The sequence below is a fragment of the Miniopterus schreibersii genome (genome assembly GCF_964146895.1).
Source record: "Miniopterus schreibersii genome assembly, chromosome: 1".
NCBI classification, from domain to species: Eukaryota; Metazoa; Chordata; class Mammalia; order Chiroptera; family Miniopteridae; genus Miniopterus; species Miniopterus schreibersii.
In genome coordinates, this window is record NC_138101.1 from 154489133 (window position 1) to 154507935 (window position 18803).

The 18803-nt window shown below is 35.8% G+C and overlaps 1 protein-coding gene and 1 pseudogene across 3 annotated transcripts in view; one reads left to right on the forward strand and one right to left on the reverse strand.

The window, feature by feature from the left end:
• Window positions 1-9751: 9751 nt before the first annotated feature.
• Window positions 9752-18803, forward strand: part of TEX9 (testis expressed 9) — a 43078-nt gene continuing 34026 nt past the window's right edge. Inside the window, exons 1-2 of one of the 2 annotated variants that reach the window (XM_081117745.1) lie at window positions 9761-9808; window positions 9914-9999. In XM_081117745.1, coding sequence (XP_080973871.1) covers window positions 9782-9808; window positions 9914-9999 — 113 coding nt within the window. In that variant the 5' untranslated portion in view covers window positions 9761-9781. Of the gene's footprint in view, window positions 9809-9913; window positions 10000-18803 lie in introns of both variants that reach the window. The other variant, XM_081117746.1, reaches the window with a different exon arrangement.
• LOC308564506 (small ribosomal subunit protein eS4 pseudogene) lies at window positions 13956-14632 on the reverse strand (annotated as a pseudogene). Its single transcript has one exon. The product of its transcript is annotated as a small ribosomal subunit protein eS4 pseudogene (transcript).

Here is an 18803-nt window from a genome sequence, read left to right on the forward strand (position 1 = left end):
GGCATGGGTAGATTTCTGGGGTCTCTGTTCTTTTTCATTCGTCTATATGCCTGTTCTTGTGCCAACACCAACCTGTGTTGATTAAAATGGCTTTGTAGTATAGTTTGACATCAGTATTTGTAATACCTTCAACTTTCTTCTTTCTCAAGATTGCTGTGGCTATTCAGGTTCTTTTTTGGTTCCATATAACTTTTTGGAATATTTGTTCTAGATCTGTGAAAAATGCCATTGGTACTGTAATAGGGATTGGGTTGAATCTGTAGATTGCTCTGGGTAGTACGGACATTTTAATGATGTTAATTCTTTCAATCCATGAATGTGGTATATTCTTCCACTTGTTTGTATCTTCCTTTATTTCCTTTTTCAATGTCCTATAGTTTTCTGAGTATGGGTCTTTAACCTACTTGGTTAAACTTATTCTCAGGTATCTTATGTTTTTTGTTGCAAGGGTAAATGGGATTTTTTAAAAGTTTCTCCTTCTTAGGGTTCATTATTGATGTATTAAAATGCTATCAATTTCTGGGTGTTGATTTTGTATCCTGCTACTTTGCTGAATTTATTTATTAAATTTAGCAGTTTTTGGTGGAGTCTTTAGGGTTTTCTATGTACAATATCATGTCACCTGTGAATAATAACAGTTTTACTTCTTCCTTTCCAATTTGGATGCCTTTTATGTTTTCTTCCTGTCTGATTGCTGTGTCTAGGACTTCCAGTACTATGCTGAATAAGAGTGGTGAGAGTGGACAACCCTGTCTTGTTCCTGTTCTTAGGGGAAAGGCTTTTACTTTTTGCCCATTGAGTATGATGTTTGCTGTAGGTTTGTCATATATGGCCTTTGTTACATTGTGGTATGATCCCTTTCTTCCCACTATGCTGAGAGTTTTTATTAAAAATGGGTGCTGGATTTTGTCGAATGCTTTTTCTGTATCTATTGATATGATCATATGATTTTTATCCTTTATTTTGTTTATGTGGTGTATCACATTTATTGATTTGTGAATATTGAACCATCCTTGTGTCCCCAGAATAAATCCCACTTGATCATGGTGTATGACCTTTTTAATATATTGCTGTATCTGATTTGCTAATATTTTGTTGAGGATTTTAGCATCTATGTTCATCAGGGATATTGGCCTGTAATTCTCTTTCTTTGTAGTGTCTCTATCTGGTTTTGGAATTAGGATAATGCTGGCCATGTAAAATGAGCTTGGAAGCCTTCCCTCCTATTAGAATTTTTGGAATAGTTTAAGGAGGACTGGTATTAATTCTTCTTTGAATGTTTGGTAAAACTCACCTGTGAAGCCATCTGGTCCAGGGCTTTTGTTTGCTGGGAGTTTTTTTAATTTCTGCTTCAATTTCATTAGTTGTTATCGACCTATTCAGGTTTTCTGATTCTTCCTGATTGAATTTTGGCAGATTGTATGTTTCTAGAAATTTGTCCATTTCGCCCAGGTTGTCCAGTTTGTTGGCATATAGATGTTCAAAGTATTTTCTTACAATCCTTTGTATTTTTGTGATGCCAATTGTTACTTTGCCTCTTTCATTTCTGATTTTATTTATTTGGGTCCTCTCTGTTTCTTGATAAGCCTGGCTAAAGGTCTATCAATCTTGTTTATCTTTTCAAAGAACCAGCTCTTGGTTTCATTAATCTTTAGTATTGTTTTTTAATTCTCTATGTCATTTATTTCTGCTCTGATCCTTATTGTTTCCTTCCTTCTACTTACTCTGGGCTTTTCTTGTTGTTCTCTTTCTAATTGTTTTAGTTGTGGGGTTAAATTATTTATTTGAGCTTTTTCTTGTTCCTTGCGGTAGGCTTTTAATGCTATTAACTTCCTTCTCAGAACTTCTTTTGCTGTGTCCCATGCTTAGGTTTATAGGATCTCAGTACAATAACTATAGTCAATTAGGCCCAAAGGTAGCAAACAGCCTGGCAAGCAGGTGAGTGAGCCTATCTTTGGCTAAGGGTGGTGTCATTGTGCCTAATAACTGGCCAATACCAAGAGAGACTTCTTTTAAGGAGTTTGAATGAGACACCTGCTATGAAAGGGCTATTTCATTATTATTGATAGACAGGAACAGTAGCAGTAAAGATAGTAACTGAGTAGCAGAGCATTAGAATTGGAAGCAATGAGAGTCTACTATTGTTGATAAAATAAAGTAAGCAGATTGCTAGAGTTATGTTGTTTCCATAATGATACTCCAGTTCTCTATTGCCTGGCTGTATGGCTATTAAGACTATTTGCTTTTCTTCTATTGACCTGCCATCTGTATATTAACAATAGATCCTTGTTAATTGAAATAACATGAGAATGTTCCTTACAATCTTAAAAAGCCCAGAACAGTGCTCCTCAAATGTTAACATGTATACATATCTCCTGAGGACCTTGTTAAAATGCAGATTCTAATTCAGTACGTTTGGGGTGTTGCCTGAGATTCTGCATTTTATATAAATTTATATAAAAAGTTCAAATATTTGTAGAATTCAATTATGGAAAACTAGTTTTGAATTTGCAATTTCCATTTATAGTAGAAGTAATCAAAAGCATTGTTATCACAAAGTACTTCCTTATTCAAGAAAGGCACTGTGAGAGATGTGTGTCATCTATGGCTTGACTTACAGCCAATTCTTTTAGTCATTTAGTAGGTAGACAAGGATCATCTGAAAAACAGCAGAAAATTGGTATTATCATGGCAGGACTTGAGGAGACCTTTGTCATTTGGGGGATGACAGATCAAAGTATGGTGGAGCTTCGCAACCAGATCTAATAATTATTGCCCATAAACATTGGCATAGACAGAAGATTTTGAATAATTACAGCTAATACTCTGCTTTTGCTCAGGAAGGATTTAACACACTCTTGCCTGACCTCATCTGACATTAATTACACAATGTTTGAAGGTAGGGAACAGCTGCTGAAAAATACATAGCAAAGAATAAGGGGTGTGAATGTGTCTTGCTGTTTGCTGCCAATTGTCAGTCTGCTGAAGAAGAACATCCAGAAATCATCTCTCCCTCCCAAAATAGATTGTCTAAACATGTTTAGGGACAGCAGTGAGATGGAAACTTTTTTTCTTAACTATTCATTTTATGTATTCATCATGACTTTTACAGGAAGTTGAATTTTCTATAGCATTGGACTAGTCTGTTTCTTAAAACTTAAAATTTTTTTTCTGGTAATAATTCTAAAGCAATTCATTTCAATAAAGGAATGGGTTTTACTTAGGCATCTACATTTATAAAAAATTATTCAAGAGATAACCCGTATTTTAATAACAGTAGCTTTTTCTATAGGTGAAGAGAAAGTGAGAACTTTCTCTAAATGAATTTGTTACAAAGTTCTTTGATAATTGAAGCTGAAAATAAATTTAAAGTTTTTTTTGTTTGTTTGTTTTTAACCAAATTTATAACCAAGAAGAGATAAATTGAGTTGGTTCCATAATCTTTCTTCTGTTGCCCTGACTAGACTGGCCTTGTTTTTTTTTTATCCACTTATAACTACTTTGTACATTTTAATGTACATTTGATTTATTATATTGTTTGCATTTGCTTGTTTTCATTATATTAATGTATATGCTGTTGGTTTTGGTTCTGGCTATTACCCTTCATGACAGCCATGGTGAAAAATGAATAGTCACTTCTCATATGGATGCCTCAAAGAAATGTTTAGCTTTGGATATTTTTTAAGTAAAAAAAATGAAAATAGCAATCATTACTTAATTTCTGATATCTCTGTGAAACTATTGGGGGAAATATAAAATCATCCCAGTACCCTAATAAAGAAGCACTTTTGAAAATTACAACTTACGGCTTTCTGAGTTGTGACTAACAGCTTCTTAAGGTTAATTAATGTAAAAGGAATCAAGTAATTATTAAAGAAAATTATTGACCATGATTAAAATAGTCATTTTAAATGACTTATTGAAAATAGAATCTAACAAAAAGAGATAATGTGGTAAAAGTTTAAAGTGACACATAAAGAAGCCACATGACACAGGAGGCAATTCAGTTGGTCTGGCCTCAGCCTCAGATTTTTGGGTATGGACCAATTCAAAAGCAATATGCAACCATAATTTGGCACCAGATTCCTCAAACATATTGTTGTAGTAACTGACTTCCATTCATTCCTTTGTAACATTGCTTCTAATTCTCCTTCTTTACAACAAATATCCTTTCTGAAGCCAACAGGAACTTCTTTCTTGCCAAATCCAGAGGCCTTTTCTCAGTCTGCCTATTGCTTAATCTTTCCATTGTATTTTAGATGGGTAGCCTTATATTTGTTTTATTTTTTGCATTCTAAGCATTCCAAAAGTAGTATGTATGTATTCTTTGCAGTGAATTAGAGCATACAGATTTAAAAAATCATTTGTGATAACCAAAGGTAACATTTTAGTGGTATCTTTCCTGGCTTTTAAACACACTTCTATACTTCACACATTTTTATCCTGAGTTATATCAGTTGGGGTTGGAGATAGGAATCATTCTTACATTAATACTCAGATGTTGCTTGCTTTTGCAATGCCTGCTTACAGAGGACATTACCCACTTCTGCAGTGTCCTTCAGATATTTCTGGGAGTCCCTAGAGCTGTCTCTCTGGTATTTACAAACAAGTCTTACCTTAAAGGTACTGCTGCTGCTCTGTGAGGTAACCTCCCTCTCACCCACCAGGCATTTATTGGCTCTGCTGAACACCGACATTGGCTCTTTAGAGCCCTTGAATTGTCAAAGCAGGGCCAATCTCCAAAAGTAAAGAGATGGGAAAAAAGATAGACCAAGAAAATGAATCAAAAAAATTCTAAGCTAGGCGTGGCCGGGTGTGGCTCAGCAGTTGAGCATCAACCTAGGATCTGGTAGATCGAAGTTCGATTCCCGGTCAGGGCACATGCCCAGATTGAGGCTTGATCCCCAGTAGGGGTGTGCAGGAGGCAGCCCATCAATGGTGACTCTCTCATCATTGATGTTTCTATCTCTCTCCCTTCCTCTCTCTGAAATCAATAAAGATATATGTATATTTTTAAAAATTCTAAGTTAGTTATATTTATATCAGATAAAACTGACAAACCACATTCATTATTGAAGATAGACAGATTATTGCATAATAATAAAAGGTTTCATTTCACCAGTATTTAAATATTATTTGCTTCTATCACATTTCAATACTAAGATGTCCTTATTTTTCTTTACATTTTAAAATATCTGAAGTCAGAAGGCACTTATAGTCACAGTTAGGTAAGTGGCAGAAGCAATGGGATTATCATTGCTTGAACATTCACATCAAAACTTGCAGAATGGGTGTCAGAAGCATGAAAGTAAATTCTGGAGAAAGTAGTAGAGCACTCTTAGTAAGTGCTGCACAACCAACACTTGACAGTACAAAAGATAATACCGCATGGAGAGGGATGGACATCTATGACTCTTAGATGAAAAGTGATTCAAACAAGTCAAGTTGAATATGAGGAATTTTTAGTGATATTTTAACCAATTTATTTTTCCCCAGCTTTAGTGAGGAATCACTTACAATGAAACGCACCTATTTTAAATGCATAGCGTAATGAATTTTGGCATTTAGATAAAACCACAATGAAGACATAGAACACTTCCAACAACTAAAAGTTCCTCATGGCCCTTTCCAGTCAAGGCCTTCCTTCCTCCTCCAATTCCAGACAACCGTCAATCTGCTTTCAGTCACTATGGTTTGCCTTTTGCAGAATTTAATATTAATGAATCATATAGTATGTAGCCTTTTGTGTTTGACATGTCTTGATTTGTCTTGGGTAATTACCTAGCTTGCTGTGTTGTATGGTAGCTATATGTCTGTCTAACTTTATAAGACACTGCCAAATTGGTTTTTATGTGGTATGAAATATGGATCAAGGTTAAATTCTTTCAGATGGATTTATAATTGTTCCAGCAATATTTGTTTAACAACCTATTCTTTGGCTTCATTGAATGTCTTTGCACCTCTATACCTTTTTAAAAGTGTGTGGGTCTACTTCTGGACTCCTTTTTTTCCCATTGATCCATGTGTCTACATTTTTTGTCAGTACTACACTGTCTTGATTACTGTAGTCTTAAAATCAAGTATTGTGACATTGGTATTCTTTCTTAAAATTGTTTTGGCTAGCCTAGTTCCTTTGTTGTTCCATATAAATTTTAGAATCAGCTTGTCAATTTTTACAAAAATCCTGCTGGGATGTTGAATAGAGGGAATTGACATCTTCACAATATATTCTCCTAATCCATGAACATAGAATATCTTTCCATTTATTTGGTCTTTGTATCTTTCATCAGTGTTTTGCTGTTTCGGCATATAGATTTTGCACATATTTTGGTGCATTTATACCTAAGCATTTCATGTTCTTTTGATGCTATTGTAAATAGTGCTGCATTTAAAATTTTAATTTCCAATTATTTATTGCTATCATATAGAACTACTATTAATTAAAAAAATTTTTTTTTTGCTAAACTCACTAAATAGTCCCATGGATTTTTTTGGTAGATTCTTTGGAATTTTCCAAACAGGCAATCATGTCATCTGTGAATAGAGACCATTTTATTTCTTCCTTTCCAAGATTGATTGATTATCTATTGCACAGGATAAAATCATCAGTTCTTCAGTATGATTATGAATAGGAGTGGTGAGAGTAGAAATCCTTGTCTTTTTCCTCATGTTAGGGGGAAAGCATTTGATTTTTTTAAATCATTAAATATGTTAGATGTAGGTTTTTTGAGATGTCCTTTATCAGGTTGAAGAAGTTCTCTTTTATTCCCAGTTTGATAAGAATCCAATCCTTCTTTTAAAAAACTTTACAAAGTAGATATTATTATTAATAGGAACTTTAGAGAAATGATTTATTTAGACCTACATACATGTTTCCCATTTTATTTGTTTACCATTCTTCTGGTATCTCAAAGTGTTCCTCTGGTATTTCTTTATTTCTTCCTGAAGTACATATTTTAGAAGTTCCTTTAGTATGAGTATGTGGGTGGTAAATCTTAAGGTTGTATGTATGTGAAGATATCTTTATTTCACTCTTGCTCTTGCAATATAGAATTTAATCACTTTGAAGATATAATAAATTCCCCTCATTATAAGATTAATTAAGATGAAAATTTTCAATTGCATAAAGAGAAAAGTGGGCTTATTGTGAAAATTAAAGAAATGAGTCATCTGAGTGTGTCTAGCTGATTGGCTAGTAGTTCTAGTGGTCTGACTCTATAATTAAAACCTTTGCTCATCCTGGTTGTGGTTTGGCACCACTTGGTGGTGGCTGTCTGCTTCAAAATAAATGTCTTGGCTGGTGCCAATTCTGGATCCTGTCTCACTGGCTAGAACTTCCAGAATACTGGCAGCATTTATAGTAATCTAATTAAGCTTGGGCCCATTTAGGCAGTCTAATCAAAGAAGATAAGGCTGGAAAAATACTGGCAATAAAGGACTCTCCCTGTTTTCTGATATAGGGTGCTTTTTCCTCACCCAGCCTTACCCTTTCCTCCATGTCCTCTAATCCATCCACTCAGAAGATAAAAATGTATCCCACCCAATATGAAATGAGGGCTAGACAGAAGGCAGCCAATCATTAATGATTAATTGGTGATTAATTGCCAATAATACTTGATCCAAATTCTCATTATAATGGGGCTTATTATCCTGGGATTTCGCTCGTTATTTTACTGGTCTGGCTTCCATTGTTGCTATTAAAACATTTGCTTTTAGTCTATTTCTTTGTAGGTTGTCTTTTTTCTCTCTGGCTGCTTTAAAGATCTCGTGTGTGTGTGTGTTTTGAATTTTACGACAGGTCTCAGAATAGCTTTTTAAATTTATTCTCTTTGTGATACTTTGTGCTTCTTGAATTTGTGCATTCATGTCTTTTCTAAATTCTGGAAAATTCTAAGCATTTAACTTTTGAAATATTGCTCCTCATTTCTTGAAATCTGATTATTTCTATGTTAGATCTTTTTAGTCTAATTTCTATAATTGTTTGACATTTCTTTCATATTTTTTATATTCTTATCATTCTCTGTTCATTCGGGATAATTTTCAGAGATAGTTTACAATTTAAAAATTATCTGTGTCTAATCTGCCATCCACTGAGTGTTTCCATTTCAACAAATATGTTTTTGTTTTTAAAAAATATTTTTTATTGATTTTTTTTAGAGAGAGGAAGCGAGAGGGAGAAAGAGAAACATCAATTAGCTACCTCCTGCTGCCTCTTGCACAAATAATGTTCCATTGTATGAATATACCACTTTTTATTTACCCATTGCTGTTTATGATCAGTTATTTTCACATTGTGGTTATTCTGAACAATGCTGCTATAAACATTTGTGTACAACTTTTTGTGTGTGGGGTATAAGTTTTCATTTTTCTTAGGTATATACCTAGGGGTGGGCTGCTGGATCATATTGTAACTCTATGTTTAAACTTTTGAGAAATTACCAGACTGTTTTCCACAGTGGCTGCACAATTTTATATTCCCACCAACAGTATATGAAAGTTTGAATTTCTCCATATTTTCCCCAACACTTGTTATTGTCTATCTTTTTTATTACTGCATAGTCATCCTAGTGGGTGTGAAGTGGTATCTCGCTGTAATTTTGATTTTTATTTCCTTGAAGACTAATGATATTGAGCAACTTTTCACCTGTTTTTGGCTATCTGTATATCTTCTTTGTAGTAATGCCCATTCAGGATACTTGCCCATTTTTTACTTGGATTATCTGTCTTTTTATTTTTGAGTTTTAGTGGCTCTTTATATATTTTACACACAGGTCTCTCAACAAATAAAAGATTTGCAAATTTTTCTTCCCCGTCTGTGGTCTGTCGTTTCACTTTATTTCTGATATCCTTTAAAACAGAATGCTTTTAACTTTGATGTCCAGTCTATTGATTTTTCTTTTGTTGCTTGTGTTTTTCCGTGTCATCGTGAATCAATCATTACCTCATTCAAGGTGGTGAAAATTTACACCTGTGTTTTCTTGGAAGCGCTTTATAGTTTTGGCTCGTAGAGTTAGGTCTTTGATCCATTTTGAGTTAATTTTTGTACATGGTGTGAGATAAGGGTCCAACTTCATTCTTTTACATGTGGACACCCACTTACCGTAGTAGCATTTGTTGAAAAGACTATGCTTTCCCCCATTGAATGGTTCTAGCGCCCTGAGGAAGATTCGGTGACCCTAAATGCGAAGGTGGACTCTGGACTCTGGAGTGAACTGGCGTTTTTGACTGTTCACCGTGTTCCAGGCACATTCCTAGGCACAATTCATTCACTCCTCGTACTAGCTGTGAGCCGGGCACTATTCTTACTCCCCTTTTAGAGACGAAGCACTCGAGGTACAGGGCTTTGTCCAAGACTAACTACAAGGCTAGTAAGCGGCGCAACCAGGACTTAAACTCCAGCCGACTGACTGCACAGCAGAGTAGGGGCTTCACTACCCGGCTTCCCACCGAGTATTAGAAACGGACCTGCCTTCTTTGGTTGAAACCCCTCCATGCCAGCTTAAGTATTGATAAGTCCATGCAGCACAGCGGTGCCTTAGGTTCCCGGGGCAGCGTAGCTCCGGGTTAATTTGGCCACGCGGACGGCCGGAGCGGCCCAGGAGCCCAGGTCCCCAGGTCCCCGCCCCTCCCCCCCCTCCGGCTCCGCCCCGCCTCCAGCGGCTCTCAGACTGAGCGCCGGAGGGAACGGAGTCGGCGCCCTGGGCGTGAGGAAGCCCGAGACGAACTAACTCTCGCGGGAAGTTACATCGTTGCCTCGGTAACGGCGTCGTGGTCGTGGAAGATGGCGGGGCGCAGTCTTGGCGTCAGGGTTAGTGAAACCCCAGGCTCCAGGGGGAGAGACTAGGTTCCGGGCAGGCCAAGGACCCCGAACCTCTTTTAACTCTGGGTCTGAAAGTCTCCGTGTCTTTTGCAGAGAAGGACAGGGACTCCACTCCCGCCACGCGTTCAGCAACCTGCCACTCCTCGACGGGACTTCCTCGCCAAGGAGGAAGAATATAAGTATGAAACTTGGCGGTTCAGCTTTTCCTTCTTTCTTTCACCTAAGTGAGGCTGCTTACAAGTACTTTTGCTGGTGACTGGGTCTTTGGGACCGCTCACTGCCCAGCGTTCTCTTCCATCTTTTTAACTTGAGCGCGTCTGCGTCCTAGGTGTTTGAAGTGAGCGAAAATTTAATTTAACCCAAGCGAGCACGTCCGTCAATCAGATTTACTGCTAGACGTGGTTTGGATAGTCGGAATTGCCACGAACAGTTCAGTTTCTAGTTTAAGGAATTCCATTTAACTCCAAATTCCTCGCGTTTACGTGTGTAGATTTCTTTTCAGCTTGGTGTCTAAACTGAAAGCCTGTTTCTCAGGGCATGTGGAATTACTATTCTTGTCCAGGTTTGGTGGAGGTGGGTGAAGGATCTCATTCCGTATCTGTTCAGTGTAATTACGAACTGTCCTCACAACACCTATCTTCATTCTTGGACAATTTCACTCTTCATCCCCCAGTTTTCACACAGATACCAAGAGTAATCTTTTAATTTGATCATGTGAATCATTCCCTTGCCTGAAACTTTGCAGTGGTATCATGTTGCGCTGCGAAAGCTCTGTCAGATCTGGCTCCTGCCTCTTGTTGGACCGTGTGCTCTCTCCTGTTTGCTTACCATTCTCCACTCTTTTAGTTCCTCCAGCTTTTTCCTTGAGGGCAGTCACACATGCCTTCTACCTGTAATGCTGAGTGGCCTTTCTTGACTATGCTAAGTAGCCTCCCATTCTTTTTTTTTTTTTTACTGTCTTACTAATTTTTCTTGGCATTTAGCATAACGTTCCAATATATTCATTTGTTAGTTTACTTTTTGTCTTTTTCCTCCTTTGGATGATGAGTTCCACAAGGTCTGAGACCATGTCTTTTATTTACCATTGTATATACCCTTACAAAAAAAATTATATTTGAACAGTTAGTTCACTTTCTTTTTAAAGTAACTACTTCCATTTGAAATTTGGAACACATTCTGGCAGTTCTTTAAACAGTTAAACAGAGTTACCATGTAATTTGTACTTTAATTTAAAGCATATTTAAAGTTAAAACTGATGTGTACCCTCTTTAGATGAACGAAACACATGCTAACTTGCCATATAGCATGTAGGAACATAGTCATCCCTCTCTATTTGATGAAATGGGTCTGTTATTCCAGTTTAAGAGTGTACTTAAGCAATGGATCTGTTGTCCATGTACATTCTGAATCAGTTATGCTCAGCCCAAAACAGTTATTTTCATCACCACGTACCAGATAGCACTGAATACCTGATTTGATTAGGTTAATTTGTTTGTTTATTTAAGGGTATTATTTGCACCTGGCATGGGCTGTGATTAGGGATATGGTCCTGCTTAAAGGCAGACATCTACAGGAGCTGTTCTCTTTTAGCAAAAGTTGTTTTGTGGTAAAGGCGCCCAGGTGTTACTAGTTCTGTTACCTGTACTCTGCAGTGTGCAGATCTGAGGCATTTCAACAGAGTAGTTCCTGAGCTCTGACTGAAGCTCGTAGATCACTTCTGTGCAATGGAGAAAGAGTAAAGTGTCTGGCCATTCTTTTATTTTAAATTGTTGTAAAATTAGTATGCAACGTTGTATGTATTTCAGGTGTCCAACATTATAATTCATTATCTGTATATACTACATAGTGATCACCACTGTAAGTTTTAATTACTCCCTCCCCCAACCCCTGTCCCTCTGCTACCTGCCAATCTGTTCGTTGCATCTATGAGTTTGTTTTCATTTTGTTTGTTGTTGTTTTGTTTTAGATTCCACATCTAAATGAAATCATATGGCATTTGTCTTTGGCCATTCTTATAGGCAAGAATATGAGTTCATAACACAGTATTTTGGCCACATGTTGTCTTGGTGTTATGCATGTTGTGATGCCTTTTCAATCACCTGAGCACAGGACTTTCCAGGATTTCAATACAGAAATGGAGGAAATAATCAATGAGAGGATAGACTAAGGAACATACTTATCAATGAAGTCAATAGATTTTCTGAGCTTCATGTGTTTATCATAAAACCAGAGAGCTAAACAGTAAGATAATGTGATATCTGTTTTAATTGGTCTTGATAACTGGTAGGGCAAGTCTCCACACACCCCCCCCCACCTGCCTAACCCCCTGCCTGTAAATGCCAATTACATTATATTTATAGATGAATTTGCAGAGAACTGTCATCTTTATGCTATTGAATCTTTCCTTCCACAAATATGGTATACCTCCAGTTAAACATGGGTGTTTTGGTGTCCTTTAATAATATTTTATCATATTACTACATAAAAGTCTTGCATATATCATCGTTTCAAAGTTCTTTATAGTTTTTGTTACTTTAATGAATGGCTCATTTTTCCTACTACATTTTCTAATTGGTTAGATATGTAGGAACATTGATTTTTGTATGTTGATCCTAACACTATGTTATATAGATATAGATCATCAGCTCTGCTTACCATTTTTATTTTTATTTTTATTTTTATTTTTTTTTTTTGTTTAGTTGTATCATGGCTATGACTTATTACAGTAAAGGATACAAAGCAAAATAAGCAGTGGGAAAAGGTGCATGAAGTCTGGAGAAAAACCAGGCAAAACCTTCTTAAAGTTCTCTCTCAGAGTTTTTTTAAAAATCATGAATAAATATTGTACTTTTTCAAATGCTATTTCTGCATCAATTTATATATTTTTTTCTTTAGTTAATGTGGTGATTACATTAATTGATTTTGAATGTTGAACCAGCCTTGCATACCTGGAATAAATACTGCTTGGTCATGGTATATAATTATTTTTTAATTCTTTTTATATATTGTTGGTTTTGTTTACTAATATTTTGTTAAGTATCCTTGCATCTGTGTTCATGAGAGGTATTGCTCTGTAGTTTTCCTTTCTTGTAATGTCTTTGTCTGGTTTTGGTATTACCTTTATTCTAGCCTCATAGAATTAGCAAATATTCCCTCTGCTCCTGGTTTCTGGGAGATATTGTAGAGTATTGGTATCATTTCCTCCTTAAATATTTCGTACAGTTCACCAGTTAGAGCATCTATGCCTCATGCTTTCTGCTTTGTATGTTTTATAATTATTGAATTAATTCAATAGATATAGGCCTCCTCGTATTATCTATTTCTTCATGTGTGAGTTTGATAGTTTGTGTCTTTCAAGGAATTGATCCATTTCATCTAAGTTATCACATTTGTGGACATAAAGTTGTTCGTAGTATTCCTTCATTATCCTATAGTCCATGGGATCAGTAGTGATGATTTTTCTTTCAATTGTAATACTAATAATTCGTGTCTTCTCTCTTTTTTCTTGGTTAGCCTGGCTTTTATCAATTTTATTGATCTTTTCAAAGAATTAGCCTTTGGTTTCATTGATTTTTCTCTATTGTTTTTCTGTCCTAAATTTCATTGAGTTCTGCTCCAATTTTTCTTACTTCTATTAGGCTTAAATTTTTCTTCATTTCCTGGTTTCCTACTACAGAAGTTTAAATTATTGATTTTAGATCTTTCTTCTTTTCTAATATATGCATTTAATGTTATAAATTTCCCTCTAAGCTTTGCTTTTGCTGCATCCCATAGATTTTGACAAATTGTATTTTTATTTTCATTTAGTTAAAAATATTTTTAGATTTTCTTTATCTTTCTCCTTTGACCCATGTGTTACTTATATGTTTTTTTGTTTAATCTCCAAATATTTAGCAATTTCCTATCTACCTTTTTTTATTTCTAATTAAATTCAATTATGTTATGTGAACATAGTAATTTATATGATTTCTACTCTTTTAAAATTGTAAGGTGTATTTTATGGACAGTGTGGGCACTCCTAGTGAATGTTACGTGTGAGCTTGAGAAGGATGTGTGTTCTGTGGTTGTTAGATGGAGTGTTTTATTACATTTTCATGCCATATTTTCTTTAAGTTAAAAAACTTTTTCACTTATATCACCTATAGATTATTTTATCCACTGCTCTTTTTGGCTGCCAGTCTCTTGAATCTATCTTCAGCAGTAGTGAGGCAGATATCTTTTTCCATGGTGAAGAGAAACTGTCTTTGCCAATAATAAAGATGTTGGAGGGCTGGGTGGCAAAGCTATTGCCTTTGATATCTTTCACATGAACCACATTCAGAGAATTGGGATGTCTCTCTCTGTTGGTGATCACACCAATTCTTCCCAAGTTAGCGTCTCTGGCCATCACCATACACAATTTCCAAATCAGTCTGAACTGTTATTCACCTGGGTGAGGAAATCAGGGTGGCAGATGGTGTGAGTGTCATGAGTAACCAGATGAGGGATTCCTTTTGTGCCCACAAAGATTTTTCTCATTCTCACAACTTGTATGTGGCCTCCTCAGGTACAATACAGTGAACAGCAAAGCAACCCTTGGTGTCATAGAACAGTAGAAATTCTGTTGATGCTGCTGATATCCATAAAACCAGCAGAGTAGATTGTATCAGTTCAGACCTCGCTAACAATCTTAATGAACACCTGCACGCCATCTCCTTTACTTCATCTTCTGTCTGGGCATACTTAAGTCTGTACCTCAGGAAAAGGCTGAAAGGGAGACATTCTCTCAGTTTGTGGGATCAGTGGGCAAGGAGCAGACACACCAGTCAGATTTTACAGTGTTCAGTGCTTCCGAGTTGATACAGACTGTGGATGCTTCTTGGGACTGATGCTTCTCGGGAGTGTAACATCCACTCCCTCTGAGTGCCAGTGCTAGCAGAGCAGCTCTGAAAGGCATCAGGGACATAAGGGGAGGAACTGGTGTCTGGCATCAGGGTGAGAGCTGGAGAGGCAGCGTTTTCCCAGACAGAAGTGCTGGCAGAGAGGCGTGTTCCTTTGCTCAGCCCTTCCCCCACTGAGCCAGCAGGCAGGTGCCATATTTGAGTCTCCATCAACCTCTCTGCTTAACTGTCATTCATTCTTTAGAGTCCTTGGATTTTTGATAAACACAGTTATATCATATGCAAATTATGTTTGTTTTGTTCCTTACAATTTCTCATGCATCTTGTTTTTTTATCTTGATCTGGTTAGAACCTCCAGTTCAATGTGGAATTGAAAACCTGGTGGTGAATATCTTTATCTTGGTTATGATTTTTAAGGAGCCCCACTTTTAGTAACTTACTGTGTTTAAGATTTGCTGTAGAGTCTTGGTAGATTTCCTTTATCAGGCTTAAGGATGCTGTTTCCCTTAATTCCTACTTTGAATGAATGTTAAATCTTATCAACATTCCCCCCCCCAAATTAATTTAGGTGATGAAGTATGTGGGGTTTTTTTTTATCCCCCTTGTTTAATGTTTTAACATACTGCACTACAAAGACAGATTTCTTATTTTCTTTTAAAGACTACTAAATTTTGCCTGGCCAGGTGTGGCTCAGCGGTTGAGTGTCGACCTAGGATCCAGGCAATCAGGGTTCGATTCCCGGTCAGGGCACATGCCCGGTTGTGGGCTCGATCAATGACTCTCTCATCATTGATGTTTCTATCTCTCTCTCTCCCTCTCTTTTCCTCTCTCTGAAATCAATAAAGATATATTTAAAATAAAATAAAGACTACTAAATTTGATTGCTTTCATTTTATGTAGGTTTTTGAACAAAAGTAAAATTGGCCTTTTTTCCTAGTTCTTTTCCTTTCTGGTTTTGATACCAGTATTATCCTTGTCACATGAAATAAGCTGAATAGTTTTCCTTTTTCATTTTGTTCTGAAAGCTTTTTGTTATCAGGGACCATCTGCTCTTTGATTAAAATTGTGAATCAGTGTGGTGTGGGCTTTTTTTGTTTGTCAATTTAGTTTCTTTATTAATTGTTACTTCTAGAATAAATTTTGGTTTGATGGTTTTCTAGAAAAGTGTCCATTTAATATGTTTTAAAATATATTAGAGTAAATTTATTCTAATTATCTCTTATGTATTAAATCTTGACCGTGTCTGTAATCCAATACACACTTTGGGGACATTCCAATATTGTTTATATATTTTATTGGTCTTTTCAGAGAATTAGCTTTTGGTTTTATTGCTAATCTATGTTTTAAAAAAAATTTACTAGTCTTTATTGTTTTTATCTCTTCTAATTGTGGTGGATTTATTTTTGGTTTTGTTCTTATTTTTTAATAAATTTAATTTCTGGAGATTTCTCTCAAACTATTGCTTATATGTATTGCAGGACCTGTTTTGATATGTATTTCTATTGTGGTAATTTAAAGTTTTAAATATGACTTACATATTGATTATTTAAAGAGTATGTTTTTTAGTTTCTAAACGTTTGTTTTCTTGTTTTATTTTTGTTATTTTAAAGTTTATTTTAATTGCACTGTAATCAGAAAGTATATAACATTGATTTTCAAAACTTTTGAAACTTAGTTGTGATCAAGTACATGCTCACTTTTAAAAACTCTTTGATTGAAAGTGTATTATTTGTTGACTGTTAGGTCAAGCTAATTAATTTTCATGTCCATAACATCAGTATATCACCATTTTTTTCTACTAGCTGCATTGGTTTCTTAGAGAGGTACTAAAATCAAATATAACTATAATTGAAAAATATTCATGTAATTGTGTGCATTTTTGTTTGGGGAATATATTGTTTATTTAAATCCTCTAGATAAATGATTCCTTTCATTATTATGTAGTGTTTGTTAATATCTTTTTTTTTTTGAAGAATTATTTTTGTTGATTTAATTTTTTTAAATTTTGCTTCATGTTCTTTTTTTCATGTGTTGTTCCAAAATATACTTAGGTTTTTCTTTGTCCTTTTAGCACAACTACATTTTCACAGTAATTTTATTTTATTTATTTTTATGTTTCTTTATCTTTATTGTTGGGACCATTACAGATGTCCCCCCTTTTAACCCCACTGATCCCCTCCACCCCACATCCATCCCACTCCCAAGCCCCCCCCCTCACCAATGTCCGCATCCATGGGCAATGCCCATAAACATAGAAGTTCTCTGATTAATCTCTCTCCACCCGTACCCCCCTCCCCACCTTTCTTCTGAGATCCCTCAGTTTGTTCCAAGCTTCTATGTCTCTGGATCCACTTTGTTCATCAGTTCGTTTTGCTCATCATATTCCACATGTAAGTGAGATCATGTGGTACTTGTCTTTCTCTGACTGGCTTATTTCACTTAGCATAATACTTTCTAGGTCCTTCCATGCTGTGCCAAAGGATAAAAGGTCCTTCCTCTTTACAGCTGCATAGTATTCCATGGTGCAAATGTACCACAGCTTTTTTATCCACTCATCTACTGATGGGCACTTGGGCTGTTTCCAGATCTTAGCTACTGCAGTTTGTGCTGCTATGAACATAGTGGTGCATAAGTTCTTTGTGAATGATGTTTCAGGTTCCTTAGGATATAATCCTAGAAGTGGGATCACTGGATCAAATCGCAGGTCAATTTTTAATCTTTTGAGAAAACTCCATACTGCTTTCCATAGTGGCAGCACCAGTCTGCATTCCCACCAGCCGTGTACTAGGGTGCCCCTTTCTCCACATCCTCGCCAGCACTTGTAGTTGGTTGACTTGTTGATGGTAGCCATTCTGACAGGTGTGAAGTGATACCTCATTGTGGTTTTAATTTGCATCTCTCTGATGATTAATGACGCTGAGCATTTTTTCATGTGTCTTAGCCATTTGTATGTCCTCTTTGGAGAAGTGTCTATTAAGGTCCTTTGCCCTTTCTTTAATTGGATTGTTCGTCTTCCTTTTGTTAAGTTGTATAAGTTCCTTATATATTTTGGATATTAACCCTTTATCAGATGAGTCATTGGCAAATATGTTCTCCCATAGTGGGCTCCCTTTTTGTTTTGTTGATGATTTCTTTTGCTGTGCAGAAGCTTTTTATTTTAATTCAGTCCCATTCATTTTCCCCTTAGTTTTTCTTGCCCTAGGAGATGTATCAGCAAACATATTGCTATGAGAGATGTCTGAGATTTTGCTGCCTATGTTTTCCTCTAGGATTTTTATGGTTTCATGTCTTACATTTAAGTCTTTTATCCATTTTTAATTTACTTTTGTGTATGGTGTAAGCTGGTGGTCTAGTTTCATTTTTTCGCATGTATCTGTCCAATTTTTCCAACACCATTTATTGAAAAAACTGTCTTTACTCCATTGTATGTTCCTGCCTCCGTTATCAAATATTAATTGACCATAATGGCATGGGTCAATTTCTGGACTCTTTGTTCTGTTCCACTGATCAGTATGTCTGTTCTTGTGCCAGTACCAGGCTGTTTTGATTACAGTGGCTTTGTAGTATAACTTGATATCTGGTATTGTGATCCCTCCAACTTTGTTCTTTCTCAGGATTGCCGTGGCTATTCAGGGTGTTTTTTGGTTCCATATAAATTTTCGAAGTTTTTTTCCTACATCTGTGAAATATACTGTTGGTATTTTAATATAATTGCATTGAATTTATAGATTGCTTTGGGTAATATGGACATTTTAATGATGTTAATTTTTCCAATCCATGAACATGGTATATTTTCCCATTTGTTTATATCTTCCTCTATTTCTTTTTGAGTGTCCTGTAGTTTTCTGAGTAAAGGTCTTTTACATCTTTGGTTAAGTTTATTCCTAGGTATCTTATTTTTTTAGTTGCAACGGTAAATGGAATTTTTTTTTTTTTTTTTAGTGTCTCTTTCTGAGAGTTCGTTATTGGTATATAAAAATGCCATCGATTTCTGGGTGTTAATTTTGTATCCTGCTACCTTGCTGAATTCATTTATTAAATCTAGTAGCTTTTTGATGGAGTCTTTAGGATTTTCTATTTGCAATATCATGTCATCTGCAAAT